The sequence below is a fragment of the Amblyraja radiata genome, chromosome 14, assembly GCF_010909765.2.
Source record: "Amblyraja radiata isolate CabotCenter1 chromosome 14, sAmbRad1.1.pri, whole genome shotgun sequence".
NCBI lineage: Eukaryota > Metazoa > Chordata > Chondrichthyes > Rajiformes > Rajidae > Amblyraja > Amblyraja radiata.
The window spans coordinates 32,880,508-32,902,274 of NC_045969.1; the positions used below are offsets into that span (position 1 = coordinate 32,880,508).

Below are 21,767 nucleotides of genomic sequence, written 5' to 3' on the forward strand. Positions count from 1 at the left end.
CACAGTGATGCAGCGGTTTCGCGCTGCATCTGGAGTAACACAGCGGGTCAGGCAGCATCTCCAGAGAACATGGATAAAATAAGTTTCATGTCGGGACTCTTCTTCAGATCTTTCTTGTATACTCATCTGAAACATCATCTATCCATCTTCTCCAGTGATGCTGCCTGACCCACTGAGTTACTCCAGCACTCAGTAAAAGATGTTAAATGCTTCACAAGTATGAATCTTTTGGGCCCTTGTCACATAATTGGGAGAATCCCCATGATGTGAAAAAAGGTGAAGATTGACAAATTCTTGAGTAGTAAATGTGTCAGGGTTTATGGGGAGAAGGCAGGAGAATGGGGTTAAGAGGGAAAGATAGATCGGCCATGATTACATTTTGGAGTTGACTTGAAGGGCCGAATTACCTAATTTTGCTCCTATAACATGAAATTAGAACGTGTATTTGTGTAGCAGTAATAAGGCATGCAAAGGCTTCTTCGGCTCCAGGGCTGAATGGAGTCCCTTACAGGGTGTATAAAAGTGCACCTGATGTGCTTAGAATCTTGTGGAGGCTCTTGTGAATAGTTTGGGAGAAACAGGTTATACCAAGGGTTTGGCATAGAGCAGGGGGAATTTTTATTCCCAAAGATAAAAGTTAAGTCAATTTAGGCCTATATGTCTCCTAAATGTAGAAGGCAAGATTTTCTTTAGCATTTGTGTAATAAGGCACCAGATTCAGACAGCCAAGCTCGAAAGAAGAGATTTGCATGCAGTGTTTTTGGACCAGGCCAATGCTTTTGGATCAGTATTATTTGGAGTGCTTTTGATTCCTTTAGAGTTCCAGGATCGATAATAAATTTAGTGAAAGCATATTTCCAAGATGTCCGAATGTGTTTTAGTACAGCAAACTTTACGATAGCATGGCAGAGACTGAAGATGGGCATTATGGCAGGGTGTAGTATTTTCCCGTTAGCCTTTACAATGGTGATGGAGCTAGTGGTTAGAGCATCATGGTGGGTCGTTAGCTGGAGGACGGGCTGCGCCTCCCTCCAATTGTGCTCCATCACCATTGTAAAGTGAGCACAACGATGTTAAAGTCCGCAGGCTCCCGCAGTTGGAGCTTCCGAGGTCGATCCCCGACAGGGACCGCAAGCTCCACGAAGGTAAGTCCGCAGGCTCCCATGGTTGGAGCTCCCAAAGTGTGCAACCCGTCGAGGTAGGTTAAAAAAAGTTTCCCCCAACCCCCCCCCCCACATAAAACAAACTAAAGAACACTAAAACATACATTTAACACATACTAAAAAAACAACAAAGAAGGAAGGGACAGACAGACTGTTGGAGAGGCAGCAATTGCTGGCGCCACCCGGTGGTAGATTGCTAGATTGAAGATTAAACCCAGTAAGTCACTGAGTATTTATTTGGTAAGAGGAAAGGTAGTAGAAAAGGTTTTGTGTAGATGAAGAAGAAATCCCGTCTATAATGGAGAAACCAGTTAAAAGTTTGGGTAAGTGGTATAACAGGAAGTTGGATGACACTGAACAGGTTCAGCAATTTAGAAAATATGTTACTGATGGGTTAGAAAGGATAGAGAAGTCAGGGGTTCCAAGCAAGTTGAAGTTGTGGTGTTTGCAGTTTAGGTTATTCCCTCAGTTGATGTGGCCATTGACAGTATATGAGGTGCCAATTTCTAAGGTGGAAAGGTGAGAGAGATTGGTTAGTTCATATATTAGGATATGGTTAGGAGTTCCACGCTGTCTTAGTAATGTAGCTTTATATGGGAAAGGTATTCTCCATTTACCGGTGTCTAGCCTAATAGGGGAGTTTAACTGTGCTAAGGTGAGGTTAGAGTTGCAATTATCATGGAGCAAGGGTACCTTGGTTAGTAATCTGATGCCAAGTGTAACTAGAGGGAGAAAGTGGAACTCAAAGCACAAAGCAGAAGAAACACAAGCAGCTCTGAGGCATACAGTCATTGTCTGTAGGGTGCAGCAAGGGAAAGGAGACTTAGAGCTCAGCACAGGGAACCAGTGTGGAGTAAGGCAGGTCCAACAGAGAGGAGGAAACTGGTTGTAGAGCAGGTACGTCATCAGGAGGAAGTAGTGAGATGTATAAGGGCAGTAGCTCAGGTTAAGCAATAGCTCAGTAGCTCACGTTAAGGGTGGGGGGTGGGCGGTCTCCGGGCTCCAACCTCCAACTGTTGAGCCTTCCAGAGGTGTCATGGGCTTGACTCAACGAAACACCAATGAAGGGAGGTGCCGACTTGATAACCACAATGATACACTTGCATCTGCAGGATTCGTTATTTTTAAAGAACTAGTTAATATGTAAGTAGCTGTTTTTTTGCATACAGAATTATTTATTGTTAGTTGGTATATTTAGTTAGATAGTTAAATAATACTTTGACTTTGGGCTTGGCTTTCTTAGTTGAGCGCTTGTCGTGGATTTATAGCACAAGTATTTTGTGTTTTATTTGAAATTAGAAATTGTGTATTTACTCTTTCATAGATTATTATTGCTTGTAATAATTTATTATATCTATTGTTTCTGAAAAGGAATATTGTACTTCAGATTGGAGAAGGACACATCAGTGAGCATGAAGTAATTACAGTAGGCCGGTACTATAGCATCCGTCAACAGCAAGATACAGACGTCTGTCTCATATTACATTTAGTTCAAGAGGAGCTAAGAAAAAATGGCTTTGAAGATTTTAAAAAGCTATCTGAGGCTTTCGTCTATGAAGATCGACAAAGGTAATGAACAGAGCAATGAACATCCGAATCATCAATTTTATTACTAAACACAATGACTCCCCAGTTTGTTCTCAGAAATGTTATAAGATAGCATAATTTCTAATTATATTACCTACACCCCTCACATTAACTCTCTGCCCTCTGATTATAAAACACAGCTCAGTAAACAATTATTTATGATTCATGGAATTAAGTAATTTTTGTAACTGTAACAATAAACCAGGCATATTTGGCGATTTCTACCATTCCCTTGTATTTGCCTCAAAAATGGCTCTTAATGCATTAATACATGCATACCGCAGTTTGAAGAAGGTTCCCAACCCAAAACATCGCCAGCCATTTCCTCCACAGATGCTGCCTGACCCACTTTCCTCGAGCACTTTGTGTTTTACACAGGATTCCAGCAACTGCAGTTCCTTGTATCTCAATGTCTTTGATTATTGATTGTAAAATACAGTAAAATTGAATATCATGTGTAAATTATGCAAGTTGCCTTTTTTTCCAATGTTGTTATATTGTACATTCACATAATTAAAACAGACAAAATAACAATGGAAACATGTAATGGATTATATAGTCATACAACATGCAAACAGACTCTTCGGCCCAACTCTTCCCTGCCGACCAAGTCCCATCTAAACTAGTCCCATTTGCCGACTTTTGGCCCACATCCCTCTAAACCTTTCCTATCCATGTATAGTTCCTATGTCTTTTAAATGTTGTTATTGTACCTGCTTCAACTACTTCCTCTGGCAGCTCGTTCCATTCAGGTTTTGCCTCAGGTTTTTATTAAATCTTCGCCCTCTCACCTTAAAAATATGCCCTCCAGTTCTTGATTCTTCTACAATGCGGAAAAAGACTCTGTGTATTCACCCGATCTGTTGCCCTCATGATTTTATACATTGACCTTTTGTGTATTAACCAGCATCTGCAGTTTGTTTCTACTACTGATACAATGTTAATCCCTTACAATAGACAATAGATAATTGGTGCAGGAGTAGGCCATTCGGCCCTTCAAGCCAGCACCGCCATTCACTAATCATGGCTGATCATCCACAATCAGTACCCTGTTCCTGCCTTCTCCCCATATCCATTAACTCCGCTATTTTTAAGAGCTCTATCCAACTCTCTCTTGAAAGTATCCAGAGAATCAGCCTCTACTTCCACCTGAGGCAGAGAATTCCACAGATTCACAACTCTCAGGTTGAAAAGGTTTTTCCTCATCTCCGTTCTAAATGGCCTACTCCTTATTCTTAAACTGTGGCCCCTGGTTCTGCACTCTCACAACATCGGGACCATGTTTCCTGCCTCTAGCATGTCCAATCCCTTAATAATCTTATATGTTTCCATAAGATCCCCTATCATCCTTCTAAATTCCAGTGTAGACAAGCCCAGTCGCTCCATTCTTACAACATATGACAGTCCAGCCATCCCGGGAATTAACTTTGTGAACCTATGCTGCACTCCTTCAATAGCAAGAATGTCCTTCCTCAAATTTGGAGACCAAAACCGCACACAATACTCCAGATGTGGTCTCACCAGGGCCCTGTACAACTGCAGAAGGCCTCTTTGCTCCTATACTCAATTCCTCTTGTTATGAAGGCCGTTACATGCCATTACCTTTCTTCACTGCCTGCTGTACCTGCATGCTTTATAGTGGACAATTGGCAATAACAGACACCATTCCCCCCACTATGGTCTGTTATATGAGGATTTATTGTACCAAGGAAAATTCGGTTCTTAAAGTTTTCTTTGCCAAAAACAAGCAATAATTTTGCAAGGTGACAAATGAAATGTCCAAGATGCTTAATGGGATTACTAAACAAAAATCTGCAGCATCTGTGTAGAAAGCTAATATAAGATTAAAATGCAATTGCTGAGGAATTGCAGTTGACACTCTGCTGCATCTTACTTCCACAATCATAGTAATTATGTTTATCCATCATCTAAGTTGAAAGTGGGACTTGAACCATTGCCCCAGGCAACCATTTCTCAGATATCATATAAAGCTGAATCAGACAGTTTTCTGGCTTGGTGTTGTGTGTTGGTACCAAGTTTCCACCTATTTAACCACTGTGTAAATGAAGGAGATCAAAGGTAGATCAACATTGCAACAGCATGAGGATTAAAAATGATAAGGCAGTTCAGGACCAAGGCTTTTTGGATATGTGGTTTTATCTTTAAACGTAACTTTAGTTTTCAAATCTCACCATTTTGTCCCTTCTTTAAGTTTTGAACCATTGAGTATAAAATCTCTTTCTCCCCAATTTATTACAGAACTGGATTCTTGCCTATTCTGGAAACTAGAAATATTTTGAAAGGTTTCCAGCTGCCTACACCAACTGATATTCTTGAAGAAATGATTTCAAAGTAGGTCTCTAAAGCATTAAAAATTCTGTATGTGCAATGCGTTGGAATAGATCAATTGTCTGCTTACTTTAGTTGTGTCTCAACATTTACTCTGTAAGGAGAATAATTGAAATGATAATTGCCTGTATTAGAACTGTGTGATTATAATAGGATTAGATATGTACAGAAATTGATTTTCATGCTTATGTTTGGATTGGAGTGCAATTTAGAGGCTCCAGGACTGAGGGGAAAAAAAGAATCATCTTACACTCGTGATTTTTGAGACGGCAAGAATGTGAAACTGCTGGGAGCTGATGTTTGCAGTTTGTTGGGTTTTGCTTGGGCTGCTCCAACCTAACATTGGTGATTTAAAAACATTATTTGAATAGCTTTCAACTGTCTCTGTGTATCGGAAATATTTAAACATTCTTCCAAAGCCTCAATAAGGGACAGAAGAGAAATCTCTGTTCCCCTCGCCCAAGACTCTTGGGGACAGGGTCACAATGGTTTGTGGCTGGCTTGTGTGCCAAAAAAAACTTGTTGCACCTTGCCATCCAACTCCAGGATCATGAAGTCCAGGATGTTTAGACGTGTACATTTGTACCAGGATAAAGCAGTGCCATCAATCTCATTCCCTACTTATTCCCCTTGAACCTACTCTCCCTCCCATGCCCATAACCACCCCCCTGATTTTCTTGCAATCTTGCTACATCAGAGGCAACATACATCAGCCAACTACTACCAATCAGCATGTCTTTGTGATGTGGGGGGAAATTGGATTACCTGGAGGAAACTCTTGCAGTTACAGGTAGAATATATACAAACTCCACACAAGCCAGCACCAGAGATCTAAATTGAATCCAAGTCTCTGGTGATGTGTCGTTACAGTCACAGGGAGAACATACAAACTATACCCAAGACAACACCGGTGATCTTAGAAGACTTAGAAAGTTCAACATGTCCCTAGCAACCCTCACCAACTTCTACAAATCCTCTGTAGCAAGCGTTTTTTTCGGGAAGTATCACAGCATGGTTTGGGAACAGTCCATCCAAGACCGCAAGAAATTGCAGAGAGTTGTGGATTTAGCCAAGATCGCGCAAACCAACCTCCCTTCCATTGATTCCATCTACACCACGCTTCCTTGGCAAGGCCGCCAATGTAATCAAGAACCAGTCTCACGCCAGTCACTCCCTCTTCTCCCCCGTTTCCCATCAGGCAAGAGGTACAGAAGTTTGAAAATGCATATTTCCAGATTCAGGGACAGTTTTTCCCAACTGCTATCAGGCAACTGAACCGTCCTTTCACCAACTAGAGAACAGTCCTGATTTCCCATCTACCTCATTGGAGACCATCGAACTATCCTTAATCGGACTTTCCTGGACTTTACCTTGCACTAAACATTATTCTCTTTATCCTGTATCTGTACACTGTGGACGGCTTGATTGTAATCATGTATAGTCTTTCACTGACTGGACAGCAAGAAACAAAACACTTTTCACTGAACCTCAGCACATTGACACCAATAAAGGCAGGCGAACTGTCAAACAGGTAAAGACAGCAAAACTATCTGACGGTGTATAATAAGGATATATACTTCAGTAATTTGCACAGAACAACTATATTATTGTTTTACGATATTTATTTCAAAACACGTTAAGGTTTCTGAATGTTGATGGACAAGTGGCATACAGGAATCTTGTCTTGGGCCTGAACTGGAGAGAAAACCCTGTACCACCTGCTGAAGCGAAGATCCCCATTAAGGTAAGATGTAGGACATAGTATAAGTGTTGCAACTGGCTTCCTTTAAGAACTTGATGTCTAAACACTGATTAAAAAGAGTTTTGTTATTATTACCAGATTGTTGGCTTTTAATGCTTTGTTGCAAAGGTCTTTTCATCATGTGCCAAGTTTGAATAGCTCTTTTTCTATTTCACCAAAGTGAGATCTATGCTTGTGGAGCCACTTTAGACATTACTGAAGTCACTATTTTTAATATATTTAAATAATCATTGGATTTAAAACCATTTATGCAATCATTACTGATTTAGTTGCCTATTTATTTATTTTCTGTATATTGCATCTTTACGCAATTAAAGCTGCTTCATTGTCCGGAAGTGGCGGCGCTGCCTTAGCAGCTGCGGCTCGCCTGCAGTCCGTCTGTTTTTTTCTTTTTTTTGTTTGTTCTTTTGTCCTGTTTTAGTTAATTTTGTTTTATTAGGTTGTGTATGTGTGTGGGGGGGGGGGGGGGGGAGAGAAATGTTTTTGGTCTCTTCCTTCGGAGGGATGTGACTTTCATTGTCGTATCCCCTGTCTCCTCCTGCGCTGAGGCCTAATTGCGGTACTGGCGGCCTCGAGGCTGTGGCGGCATTCCGGCGGCAGAAGCGACCTGACTTCGGGGCTGTGGCGGCGTTGCAGCGGCGGCGGCCCGACCTCGGAGGCTCGGCCGCGGGCCCAGTGGACAAAATCGTCGGGAGCTCGCAGGTCACAGGTTGGTGACCTCTTCTCCGGAGCTCCCGCAACAACAGCTGCGTCCGCTGCACTGAAGGGCGGCAACTTCAGCAGCTTCGACCGCCCTGGGCCGCGGAGTTTGAACCGGCCCGTTCGCAGCGCTTGGATTCAGCCGCGGGACTGACTTTACCTTCGCCCGGCGGGGTCACAACATCCGAAGCCTGGATCGCCTCGGCGCAGAGGGAGAACAAGGAGGGAAGAGACAAAGACTTAAGACTTTTGCCTTCCATCACAGTGAGGAGGTGCCTGGTGAACTGTGGTGGATGTTAAATTTGTGTTTATTGTGTGTTTTTGTCATTTTTATTATATGTATGACTGCAAGACAACGACATTTCGTTCAGTCAAAAGGTCTGAATGACAATAAAGGATACTTTGACTTTTGACTTTATTGAAGATTCACAATGTGGATTATACCAGTCTTATTGAACAGCTTCTCAAAGCTGTAGAGTACCATGTCAAGAAGTGATTAAGAAGGAACTGCAGATGCTGGAAAATCGAAGGTAGATAAAAATGCTGGAGAAACTCAGCGGGTGAGGCAGTATCTATAGAGCGAAGGAAATAGGCGACGTTTCGGGTTGAGACCCTTCTTCAGTCTGAAGAGAGATGTCGAAACGTCGCCTATTTCCTTCGCTCCATAGATGCTGCCTCACCTACTGAGTTTCTCCAGCATTTTTGTCTATGTCAAGAAGTGAAATACTTTAAATAGTGTTAATTTGATTATGTACAGTATGTAATTTACAGAAATTCCACTTGAGAAAATAGAATTATTGTTTATAAATGATTGTTAGTTGCCTGCATATTCCATCCGTGTGCGGACGGGACATCAAAGGACGAGAAGCGAAGAAGTGGAAGCCAAGATACCGAACGGAAACAACGCCGAAAAGCCAACGCTGAAAGGATACGAACCTGAACGGACTCCACTCTGGAAGGACAATACGTAGAACGGACATGACGTCGAAAAGCCGCCGAACGGACATAACGTCTCCAGGGACGGGATTTGTCTGAGACCTTGTCAGCAATTGATCCAGACTCCCACGTTCATCACATCACTGGCTGGGGGGAGACGGGAGGGTGGGGAGGAGATGGGAGGGTGGAGGGGATTTTTAATTTTCCTTTCCCGCTTTTGGACTTTCCTGAATATAAAATAAAACCCCGTATGTTGGAACTTTTGGTTGATTTAACAAAATGATAATCCAAATTGGTTCCATAGATATTTTCACCAAAAGTAATGCTGTAACAATTATATTTTGACTAACACAATACATACACTACCATGCATCTTGAAGGCCAGTGGTCCTTTGGGTGTGAATCGAGAAACCAGACAAAGAAGGGGCTCAATCCGAAACGTCACCCATTCCTTCTCTCCAGAGATGCTGCCTGTCCTGCTGAGTTACTCCAGAAATTTGTGTTTACCTTTGGTGTAAACCAGCATCTGCAGTTCCTTCCTACACTGTTCTAGTAAATCTTTTCTGCACTCTTTGCCGTGCTTTCGCGCTGTACAGTGCAGTGCCCAATATCCCAGCTTTAATGAAACCAATGTTATAACGAAGTTCAATACAACCTCCTTGCCTTTGCACCCCTCACCTTCAGTTACAAACCCGTGCAAATGGTTGGCATTATTGATACTGCATACTTTTTACAATTTCCCCTATCACCCTGAATGTATTTCCTATTGGAAAGCAGAATATAGTTTAAGCGATCGGTTAGACTGACGAAAGCTGGTTCCAAAATTTGTTTAATTTCGCCCAATGCATTTCATAAAGGTTTTCTTTACAACTGACCCACTTTTCCAACCCAAAGGAAATCTCTGAGCGCAAAACGACCAGTACTGTCATATCATTGAACCAACTCAGGGAGCTAAGATATTCTTTAAAAAAAAAAAATCATACTTTTTCGTCTGGTTTCTCGATTCACACCCAAAGGACCACTGGCCTTCAAGATGCACGGTAGTGTATGTATTGTGGTAGTTAAAATATAATTGTTACGGCGTTACTGTTGGTGTGAATATCTATGGAGCCAATTTGGATTATCATTTTGTTAAATCAACCGAAAGTTCCAATCACATGGGGTTTTATTTTATATTCAGGAAAGTCCAAAAGCAGCAAAGGAAATTAAAAAAGCCGCCCCCCCCCCCCCCCCCCCCCCCCAACCCTCCCATGTGATGGACGCAGGGGTCTGGACCATTTGCTGACAAGGTCTCGGACAAATCCCGTCCCCGGAGACGTCATGTCCGTTCTGCATATTGTCCTTTCGGTGTGGAGTCCGTTTGGGTTTGTATCCTTTCAGTGTCGTGCCCTTTCGGTTATTTGGCTTTTAGGCGGCGTGCCCGTTCGGTTATTTGGCTTTGAGGCCTCGTGCCCTTTCGTTTATTTGGCTTTTAGGCGTCATGTCCGTTCAGTTATTTGACTTTTAGGCGTCATGTCCGTTCAGATATTTGGCTTTTCGGCGTTGTTTCCGTTCGGTTGCTTCCACTTCTTTGCTTCGGCTTCTCGTCCTTCAACCTCCAGTCCGGGTAACTATTTCATCGATGTTGTCAGTGTATTCCATCAATATTGTCAGTGTATTCCATGGATCTTGTTTGTGTATTCCATGGATGTTGACTGCGTTTCCCACAGATGTTGGCTGTGCTTTTCATGTGTGTCTGTGGGTTTCCATGGATACTGGCTGTGTATTCCATGGTTGCTGGCCATATTTTCTACTGGTCTTGGTCATGTTTTCCACGGATCTTGGCAGATGGATGTTGCTCAATTGCTGGTATTGTTTCTGACCTGCAGTAACTCCAACATTTTCCATGTGGAAATGGGTTTAATGACAGATTCGAACTTCCAAAACCATGCGTCCAAATTTCATATCCAAAACTAAAGGGCAGCAGAACCTGACTTTTTTTGTTGGAGTTTTATACTGTGAGACTTATAGCACTTCACTGTTTTTCAACGGTTTACTATATTCTCCCCTACCATGTGCCAAATTCATGGTGAGGTTTATAAAATCATAAGGGAAATAAATAGGATGAATGCACAGACTCTTTTACGCAGGGGAGTGGAATCAAGAACCAGAGGATATAGGTTTAAGATGAGAGCCAGGAATAGGAACCAGAGGGGCAACATTTTCACACGGTGGATATGTGGAACAAATTGCCTGGGGAAGTATTTGAGGCAGGTACAATAACTACATTTAAAATACATTTGGACAGGGATAGGAAAGGTTTAGAGGGATATAGGCCAAATGCAGGTAAATAGGACTATCTTAGATGGGGCATGTTGGATGGCATAGAAGAGTTGGGACAAAGGGCCTGTTTAGATCCGGTATGACTCCATGAACCTATCTTCTGAATCTGGAATGGTAGTTTCTGTGTTGAAGGACAATGGACAATAGACAATAGGTGCAGGAGTAGGTCATTCGGCCCTTCGAGCCTGCACCGCCAATCACTGTGATCATGGCTCATCATCCACAATCAGTACCCCGTTCCTGCCTTCTCCCCATATCCCTTGATCCGCTATCTTTAAGAGCTCTATCAAACTCTCTCTTGAAAGCATCCAGAGAATTGGCCTCCACTGCCTTCTGAGGCCGTGAATTCTACAGATTCACAACACTCTGGGTGAAAAAGTTTTTCCTCATCTCTGTTCTAAATGGCCTACCCCTTATTCTTAAACTGTGGCCCCTGGTTCTGGACTCTCCCAACATCAGGAACATGTTTCCTGCCTCTCGCGTGTCCAATCCCTTAATAATCTTATACGTTTCAATAAGATCCATCACCGGCTCTGACCTCCCCACCATCAAAAGGATTTATCGAAGTCGCAGCCAACATCATCAGAGACCAACACCAACCATCCTGGCCACACACTCATTTCACCGTTGTCATTGGGAAGAAGGTACAGGAGCCTGAAAACTGTAACGTCCAGGTTCAGGAACAGCTTCTTCCCTTCAGCCATCAGGCTATTAAACACGACAACAATAAGCACTGAACTACAATAGACTATTATTATTATTGCATTATATTTGTTTGTTTGTTTATTGAGTATGTGTATATATGCACACTGAATTTTTTATACACTACATCCATTGGCTCTCCCTTGCCCATTTTCCTAATTACTTCATCAAAAAATTCCAGAAGATTAGTCAAGCATGATTTCCCCTTCGTACATCCATGCTGACTCGGACCGATACTGCTATCCAAATGTGCTGCTATTTCATCTTTTATAATTGACTCCAGCATCTTCCCCACCACCGATGTCAGGCTAACTGGTCTATAATTCCCTGTTTTCTCTCTCCCACCTTTTTTTAAAAATGGGATAACATTAGCTACACTCCAATCCACAGGAACTAATCCTGAATCTATAGAACATTGGAGAATGATCACCAATGCGTCCACAATTTCTAGAGCCACTTCCTTAAGTACCCTGGGATGCAAACAACCAGGCCCTGGGGATTTATCAGCCTTCAGTCCCATCAGGCCCTGGGGATTTATCAGTCTTCAGTCCCAACACCATTTTCTGCCTAATGTGAATTTCCTTCAGTTCCTCAGTCACCCTAGGTCCTCTGGCCACTAGTACATCTGGGAGGTTGTTTGTGTCTTCCTTAGTGCAGACAGATCCAAAGTACCTGTTCAACTCATCTGCCATTTCCTGTTCCCCATAATAAATTAACCTGTTTCCGTCTTGAAGGGTCCAACTTTGGTCTTAACTATTTTTTTCCTCTTCACATACCTAAAGAAGCTTTTACTATCCTCCTGATATTCTTGGCTAGCTTACCTTCGTACCTCATCTTTTCTCCCCGTATTGCCTTTTTAGTTATCTTCTGTTGCTCTTTAAAAGTGTCCCAATCCTCTGTCTTCCCGCTCATCTTTGCTATGTTATACTCTTTTATTTTGATACTGTCCTTGACTCCCCTTGACAGCCATGGTCGCCTCTTACTCCCCTTAGAATCTTTCTTCCTCTTTGGAATGAACTAATCCTGCACCTTCTGTATTATTCCCAGAAATACCTGCCACTGTCATCCCTGCTAGGGTCTCTTTCCAATCAACTTTGGCCAGCTCCTCCCTCATGGCTCCATAGTCTCCTTTGCTCAACTGTAATACTGACACTTCCAATTTTCTCTTCTCCCTCTCAAATTGTAGATTAAAATTGTATGAAACATATTATGGTCACTACCTCCTAACGGCTCCTTTACCTCGAGTTCTACACCATTACATTTATCCTGGAAAGATGACTAAATATTCCTCTCCCAAAACATTAAATGCATGATCAGGACAGTGAAGCATGGGTAAAATAATTTTAGGCTGAGAACAAATATCAAGTTTTATTCTTTCTGTTTATCATTTCAGCTTTACACCAGGAGTTCAGAGTTTCCAATTATACAAGTGAAGAGTATCAACTACATAGCTTTCATAGAGGATTTGTTCGGCAAACAGGAATAAAATTATTCAAAGTGGGTCATCTTTATCTTATTCACAGAAATGTTTTTGTTTAAATATTTTTTTAGACATTGGTACATATGAAAAGTCAAATGTCTTTCTAGTTGTTAACATAATTGCAGTTAGACATCAACTAAATCAATAACAAAACAAGATTTTCACTTGTGTGTACCTCATCCATAGAAGTAATTTGTGTCTAATGCATTAATTAACTGACAATAAATGAGAATATTAAAAAAATTCACACATTTTGTGGGTAATATTTTTTTCACTAATTTAATTTTGAGACAAGGTCTCAAAAGTGATTTTCACTTCTCCATTACTCAACTAGAGGGACTAGACTATAGGCAGAGATTGAGTAGGCTGGTACTCTATTCCTTGGAGTGCAGTAGGTTGAGGGGCGATCGTATAAAGGTGTATAAGATCATGAGAAGGAATAGATCGGGTAGATGCACAGTCTCTTGCCCATAGTAGGTGAATCGAGGACCAGAGGACATAGATTCAAGGTGAAGGGGAAAAGATCTGCGATAGGAATCTGCGATAGCTTTTTCACACAAAGGGTGGTGGATGTATGGAACAAGCTGTTAGAGGAGGTAGTTGAGGCAGGGACTATTCCAACATTTAAGAAGCAGTTAGACAGGCACATGGATAGGACAGGTTTGGAGGGATAAACACCAAATGTTGGCAGGTGGGACAAGTGTAGCTGGGACATGTTGGCTGGTGTGGGCAAGTTGGGCTGAAGGGCCTGTTTCCACACTGTATCACTCTATGACTATAACCATAAGGAGCAGAATTTGGCTATTTGGCCCATTTACCTGTTCCCTGCAATTTTTACATTAAGTAATCAGCATTACCAGAGCTCGTCAAAAGCCTGATAAAATGCTTTAAATGACTGTCCATTAATACATAAAGCCTCCTGATCACATTCCCTGCTATAAATAGTGGACAACAACCAATTCTGGTGCCATGTGAATAGATATGTACATGCTTTAACTTAAATTGATTAAACATTCAGCCGATATCATGATTTAATAGCTCAGCTCTTCTGCAGATTAAAATTGTTGTACTTTTTTTGATTATGGTGGCTGAATATTAACTTGGAAGCTGTGGGTTTGTGAAAATTGGGCTCCTTTTTTCACCGTTCATTCTGGCTGGAGGAACAACATACATACAACTCGGTGATACGGACAACATGATGCTGCAACGCAGGAAGACAGCAGGTTGGAAGAAGGGTTGGAAGACATCCTTATGCTCCTGGAAGATGAGATATAGGCTGAGAATAACACATTGCACAATCAGAGCTTCAGTGTTTATGAAGTTTGTCAGAAATCAGGGTCACTAGGAAATTTGTTGTAAAAGAGGAACAGTATATACAGCCAGAGTTGGCAATGCAATGTAAACCTTCAGACTTTAACTTTCTTTGCCTCCAGCTTTTACTAGTTTAAAGCAGAGGATATCATTGACATAATTCAGCAGTTCCTTTTTGCATGAAGTATTTATATTACAAATACTTTCTTCATGCTCCCTATGGAAAAATCTTTGCATATGAAACATAGTGGCTTTTTGGAAAATAGCATGGCTCTAGTTTAAGGCTCCAGATGTACCTACCTCTGAATTTGATCTATATACAAAATCAGATTCATAGCTTATAGCAGCTATCACATTAATCTAAAACACAATAGACCCACTTTTCAGAATGTGGCAGAAATATTCTTAAAGATCATTCAATTAAAAATAAGGAAGTGTTCATAATGACCCTTCCATTGGTCTCCAGAGTAAAGGAAGGGAATATACAAGGAATACTAAAAATATATGAAGAGGATTTATGAATATATGAAGTATTAACTAAGCAAAAATAATGGTATGAGAAGATAATGCAACCAGACGATGAAAAATATTCAACATTTACTGGTTTCCACCATATAAAAGATGATACAAGCAAAATTGCAATGTTATTATTGTAAATTGCCTGTGTTACATATGGATTGATTTTGAAGATACTTCACTAACCGAGCATTTTCACACTGAAATCTCCAGGACCTGGATATCTTGAGAAATCACAGCTGATGGCTCTATAATATGTATTCAGTTGAGAACGCTGGCAGGAAGTTTAGATAATAATCTGTACAGAGCTGAAGCATTCTTGCTAATTTAATTTCGAACTATGTCCCCAAGTCAGACCCCAGGCTCATCTACTTAGCTTGCAGCACTTTCACTTCTGAGTTGGGAAGTTGCGGCTTCAGAACCTTAACACAAAAAAATAATCTGATGTGACTTTCCATTGCAGTGCTAGAATTTTAGAGGTACTGCATTTAGATGGGTCTTTAGACCCCGGTCCTGTACAATGCATTGTCAGCCTTCAGATCAGAACTTCCTTTGCCTCAAGCTTTAATTCTTACCCTGGCAGGTGTATGATTCAATAGCATTACTTCAAGGAAAAGCAGTTGAGTTATTACCGCGATTTATGCATCCATAAACAACACTGCAGATCACTGAGTATTCATGTTGTGGAATCTTACTGTTTAGAACTTGGTTGCCAAGTTTCTTCCATTAAAACAATGACTAAACTTAGAAAATGTTTAGCACTGTAAAGTGCTTTACAATGTAATAAAAGTCACCATATAAATATAATTATTTTGATCTTCGAACTTCTGGGTGATTGCATATCTGATCACATTCATGAGATTAGGAAGCTCTTGGTAATTTAAAATAATTCATCTGTTTATGTGGAAGAAATTAATTTAGAGGGAAATTAAAGGAAAATGAAAAGCGGAGACTTTGCAGGTTTGCTTCAAGTGACTTTATTGCATGATATCATGGAGAGATGGTGGCAGTTAACTGACTTCACAGCAGAATTAGCCGACTGCTATACTGTGCAGTAAACAACTTTTTTGTTAGATACAACTATACGAAAATATACTTCATCCTTGGCTATATGTTTTCCTATAACAACCATCTACTACATGGGTATTAATTATTTAATGTCATAATATCTATATTACTAAAATTCTGATCTTGACCACTTCCTGTTGTTCTGTATATTGATTTTAGAAAAAAAGCTGCCACTTACGGCTGTGATTTTTGGCCATCTTACTCAGAGTCCCACTCCGCTGCGCAGGACAAAAGGATTTTTCCCATCGATTAAAAATAAAAGAGTTATTAGTGTTTAAAAAATGTTGAGATTCTCTCTCCTGAAGGCCACGTCCCTTCCGGAGGGACTATAAAACCCGGAAGTGTTAAGTGCCTCAGTCAGTCTCTGCAAGATGGGGGAGCGAGAGGGTCACGTCTCTCAGTCTGAGCTGTGAATAACACTGAACACATGTCTACTAAACTGTGAGTGGTTTTACTGACCTGTCAGTGCCCTTAATGTGGTTTGAAAATATAGTTTGGAAATGCTAAAGCCTTTGGTTTGGAAATGCTAAAGCTGTGTTGCCTTTGGTTTGGAAATGCTAAAGCTGTGTTGCCTTTGGTTTGGAAATGCTAAAGCAATGTTGCCTTTGGTTTGGAAATGCTAAAGCTGTGTTGCCTTTGGTTTGGAAATGCTAAAGCTGTGTTGCCTTTGGTTTGGAAATGCTAAAGCTGTGTTGCCTAATTAAAGTTGCCTTGCCTATTTAAAGTTGCCTTGCCTATTTAAAGTTGCCTTGCCTATTTAAAGTTGCCTTGCCTAATTAATGTTGCCTTGCCTAATTAATGTTGCCTTGCCTAATTAATGTTGCCTTGCCTAATTAATGTTGCCTTGCCTTCTATATAATTAAAAGTCTAATCGTGACACTTCCTGTTTGCGCTTTATATTGATTGTAGAAAAACCGCTACGACGTACGGCTGTGATTTTTGGCCATCTTACCCAGAGTCCCCCTCCGCTCATCAGGTGCCGAGGATTTTTCCCATCGATGAAAAATAAAAGAGTTATTAGTGTTTAAAAAATGTTGAGATTCTCTCTCCTGTCAATCACACCATGAAGGCCACACCCCTTCTGGTGGGAGGGGGAGGGACTATAAAACCCAGAAGTGTGGGCGTGGCTCAGTCTCTGCAAGATGGAGGAGGGAAAGGTCACGACTCGCTGTCTTTAGTGCCCTTGCACCCTGCTTGAAATGGTATGAAACTGCACTTGAATTTGGTGGCCGTGAGTCCAGTGCCAGCCCACCAGCCGTGAGTGAGTGAGCTGCCAGAACAACAGGCTTGAGTGACTGAGCCGCCAGCCCAAGAATCTATTCGGCCCACAGTGTCCATACTAGGCCTCTGGAAACCAGCCCTTCAGCCCACAACACCCATACTAGCGTTCCAGAAAGCCCCCCCCCCCCCCACTGGCCACCAATATTGGAATTGGTGGAGAGGTGGAATATTGTGTTGGGGGACCAGCCCTCCCGTGTGATGCTGGGACCCAACGGGTCCCACTTAGTCTAGTACTTTCTGTTTATGTCAATCTTATTCAACAACAGATGGTTAATACAAGTCAAACATAATACAAGGGCATCTTGACATTATTCTGTCTCACCTTTTAGGCAGACTGTGCCACCATCCCCCAGCCAATCATAAACCCGCCATTACCTGCTACATTTCTATGCTACTACGGTTAGGGAGCGCGGGTGGTCTACTGTAACTTCCGGTAGAGGAAAACAAGTTTCCTTATCTCTGTGTTCAAAAGGGAGGGTCTGAAGAAGGGTTTCGGCCCGAAACGTCGCCTATTTCCTTCGCTCCATAGATGCTGCTGCACCCGCTGAGTTCCTCCAGCAATTTTGTGTACCTTCCTTATCTCTGTCCTATCTTTGTTATGTTTACATTCACTGTTCACCACATTCCCAGACGAGGTAATGCGTCTGATCTTATTTTGCCGATTCTCACGAACCTCTTTTGCACCTGGTCAACGAGAGATGCCAATTGCCACCTCAACACACCCTTTCGTTACTTTGTTCAATTCCGATCAGATTAAGTAAGAAAGGATTTTAATATTTTCTTCCACAGTGCCCTCCTTGTTGATCTTTATGATCAACACATATTATAGTTTCATTAATTAGGCGCAAAAATGGAGGCATATGTGTCTGATTATAATTTGGTTGGAACCAGTTCTTGAGCTCGCAAAGGGATTCCTCCTTCAGCATGCGTAGGGATATGGGCACAAACCCAACATCCTAATCATCCCACTCAGATAAGCAGTGTCCACGGTGTTCTGTGTGAAAGCTGTTAGTTGAATTTCGTACTCCAACTTCTACCTTCATCCTGTTCTCGTAACTATCTATGCCTCACTTCACCCTCATGTCTATGATCCCATATAAGGTTAGTATATCCATAAGTATTTAATACTACAAAGATAGTTAATAAAGAATATGTCTACATTTTGTCACTTTTTATCATCATCTTATCACTACAATGTTTTACGGTTTATCGTGTTTCCTTCTCCTCAAGGGTTCCGTCTGAGTGATGTAGTTTACATCTGGTGGTATGTATCCAATCGGGTTTTTCTTTTACATTTACTGCTGTCTGTGTTGGTAGCAGCACCAAATATGGTCCTTTCCATCTAGGAGAGAAAGAATCTTTGTTTATTGCTTGCACATAAACCTGATCTCCTGTTTAAACGGGTGACCTGTGCCTGCTTTCCTTTCACATAGATTTTACCAACTGTTTCACACATGGCTTAAGCATATCTTTTTTCATTGTTCCATATCAGGCTTCTCAGGAGTCATCAGGGGTCGGGTTCCTGTTGTCATAGGTCGCTGTCGCCCCATCACTATCCCGTGAGGTGTTAGGCCCGTATTTTTATATTTCTGATTTCCCAGGGCATACATCACTATGGGCATGGTGTCTGACCACAACAACCTATTTTGATGGCATACTTTGGCCAAAGTAGCTATTATTTCCTATTTACTCGTTCTACCATCCCCGAGGACTGTGGTTGATATGGTATGTGTAATTTCCACGGGAAGCCAAGAGCCTTCAATAGGTTCTGAACTAATTTAGTGGTAAAATGAGTTCCTCTATCACTGTTTATTCCCATGAGTATCCCAAATCTAGGTATTATTTATTTCATTAAAATATTGTCTACTGTCCTTGTATCATCCCTCTTAGTGGGATGTGCTTCCACCCATCTGGAGAACATATCAACTATGACCAGAATGTACTTCACACCCTTTGCTGCAGGTTTATATACAAAATCAATTTGCAAATTCTCAAAAGGCATTTCAGGTTGTACTAGGTGATCACATTTTGCAGGTTTCTTCCCTCTATTATTTTGTTGACACGCCAGACATGTTCTTGCAAACTTTATTACTGTTATACTGGGTGCAAACCATTGCTGGGGCAATGCGTGCCATACCCCCATTTTCCCATGTGAGCCTGTCCATGGGCTAGGCGAGACAGGGACAAAAATAGGCTCCTGGGACAAACTATATGACCATCAGGGTCGACTCAGACAATGGGATCTTGATAGCACCCTGCTTTGCTCCAGGAATTATTTTCCAGGAGTGATCCTAGGCTCCGGGCATCCTGTAACTGGGTTACAACAATGCTAACCGGGAGCTTTCTTTGTGCAAACTCAATTTTAGCCACTTGTAATTGCAGGGTGTGCCATAGGGCAACCTTTTGGGCTACATAATCAGCTGATCTGTTTCCCTTTGATGTATCATCCGATGATGTATGGCCTTGCATTTAATATCTGCGATTTCCTGTGGCAATAGGACAGCATCCAGTAAAGTTAAGACCAGTTTATCATGCTTAATAGTCTTTCCCGTTGATGTGATGAATCCTCTATTTTTCTCTAACTGCCCAAAGTCTTGTACAACCCCATATGCATAGCGAGAATCTGTGTAGATATTAGCACTTTTATCTTTTGCCAATATGCAGGCACGAGTCAGGGCATACAGCTCAGCTCCTGCTAATAATCTGTCATCGCTAAGTCGATGTGAAGAGCCATCAGTAAATGGACCAGGTCAGGAATATCAATCGGATGACTAAGTCCAGCCGGGGAATGGTAGTGGCTTCAACAAGCAATAGACAATCATGGTCACATTGGGAGAGAACTTAATTGGGAGAGAACTTCATTGCATGGATAAAACTATTATATAACAAACCTACGGCTAGAATACTAACTAATAATATATTATCCTCGAAATTTGAACTATCAAGGGGCAATAGACAAGGTTGTTCATTATCTCCGCTGTTATTTGCTTTGGTAATTGAACCCCTTGCTGAAAAAATAAGAACACACCTGGATATTTACGGTTATAATACAAAATATTCAAATAACAAAATATCCCTATATGCCGATGATGTACTACTGTACATCACAAAACCACAAATTAGTATACCGAATATATTAAATTTAATTGAGGACTTTGGATCCTTTTCAGGATATAGAATAAATTGGAACAAAAGTGAAATTATGTCGATAAAACCAAAAGACTCAACACACCTCAGGAAATTCCCCTTTAAAATAGCTACAGAAAAATTCAAATATTTGGGAATTGAAATTACTAGAAATTACCAGGATATGTTTAAAGCCAATTATAATCCCTTACTTAAGAAATTAAATAATTTGATTAAATTCTGGAAAACACTTCCGATGTCCTTAATAGGCAGAATAAACGCTATAAAAATGATTTTCTTACCACAAATTCTATACCTATTTCAATCAATACCTATATATCTCCCAAAAAAGTTTTTCAAAAAATTGGACTCAGACATTACAAATTTCATATGGGATTATAAACCCCATAGAATACAAAGAACACACCTTAATAAACGAAAAGAGTGGGGGGGTCTAGCGCTCCCTAACTTTATGTATTATAATTGGGCAGTAAATATTAAAAATATGATTCACCTGCTGGACAATTCTGCCCAGCAGGCGGACTGGATTGTAATGGAAAAAGGGGACTGCTCCCCGAGTAATATAGGAGCGATTATCCTCTCACCAATAAATTTGAATAATAAAAATTATAATAAAAACCCAATTATACATAGCACAATTAGAACATGGAAACAAATAAAACAGAATCTAAAATTAAGAAACCTATCTCTCTCAATACCAATAGTCAATAACCCATCGTTTAAACCATCAATCATAGACAAATCATTTATACAATGGGAAAGAATGGGAATCAAAACGCTCGAAGATCTGTATGAAGTGGGAAAATTACTATCATTTCAACAACTACAACTGAAATATAATTTGAAAAATAACCAATATTTTAAATATCTTCAAATTCGTGATTATCTGAAAAAATACACAAAAGACTATCATAATATGTCTTCCGACTTACTGGATGAAGCAATGAAGACAAAGGCAGAATCAGCTAATCTAATATCGTACTTATATAATATCATTTTAAACATAGAAATACCCACAACAGATGGAATTAGAAGAGACTGGGAACAAGAATTAGCTATAAAAATTTCAAAAGAGAGCTGGGATAATCATTTACTACAGGTGCATAAATGCTCGATCAATGTACGACATACGCTTATCCAATTCAAAACATTACATAGACTATATTATTCAAAAACTAAATTAAATAAAATCTTTCCTAATGTTTCACCAATCTGTGATAAATGTCTGTGTCAAGAAGCTACCATAGCGCATTCTTTTGTTTTTTGTACAAAAATCCAAAAATTCTGGCATGGAATATTTGATATTTTTTCAAAATTAATTAAAATAAAACTGGTACCAAAACCAGAATGGATCATTTTTGGGATATCGGAAGGTATCCCTGAATTAAACGTGTATCAGAAGAATTTACTCAATTACGGGCTAATAATGGGAAAAAAGCTCATA

At 40.8% G+C, this 21,767-nt stretch overlaps 1 protein-coding gene across 1 annotated transcript in view; it reads left to right on the forward strand.

Moving 5' to 3' along the window:
• The window catches only part of efhc2 (EF-hand domain containing 2), a 55,370-nt gene extending 42,119 nt beyond the window's left edge, over positions 1–13,251 (forward strand). The window contains exons 12-15 of the mRNA XM_033033057.1: positions 2,535–2,732; positions 5,010–5,102; positions 6,741–6,843; positions 12,914–13,251. Of these exons, the coding sequence (XP_032888948.1) occupies positions 2,535–2,732; positions 5,010–5,102; positions 6,741–6,843; positions 12,914–13,006 (487 nt within the window). The 3' untranslated portion in view covers positions 13,007–13,251. The remainder of the gene's footprint in view (positions 1–2,534; positions 2,733–5,009; positions 5,103–6,740; positions 6,844–12,913) is intronic.
• Positions 13,252–21,767: the final 8,516 nt, after the last annotated feature.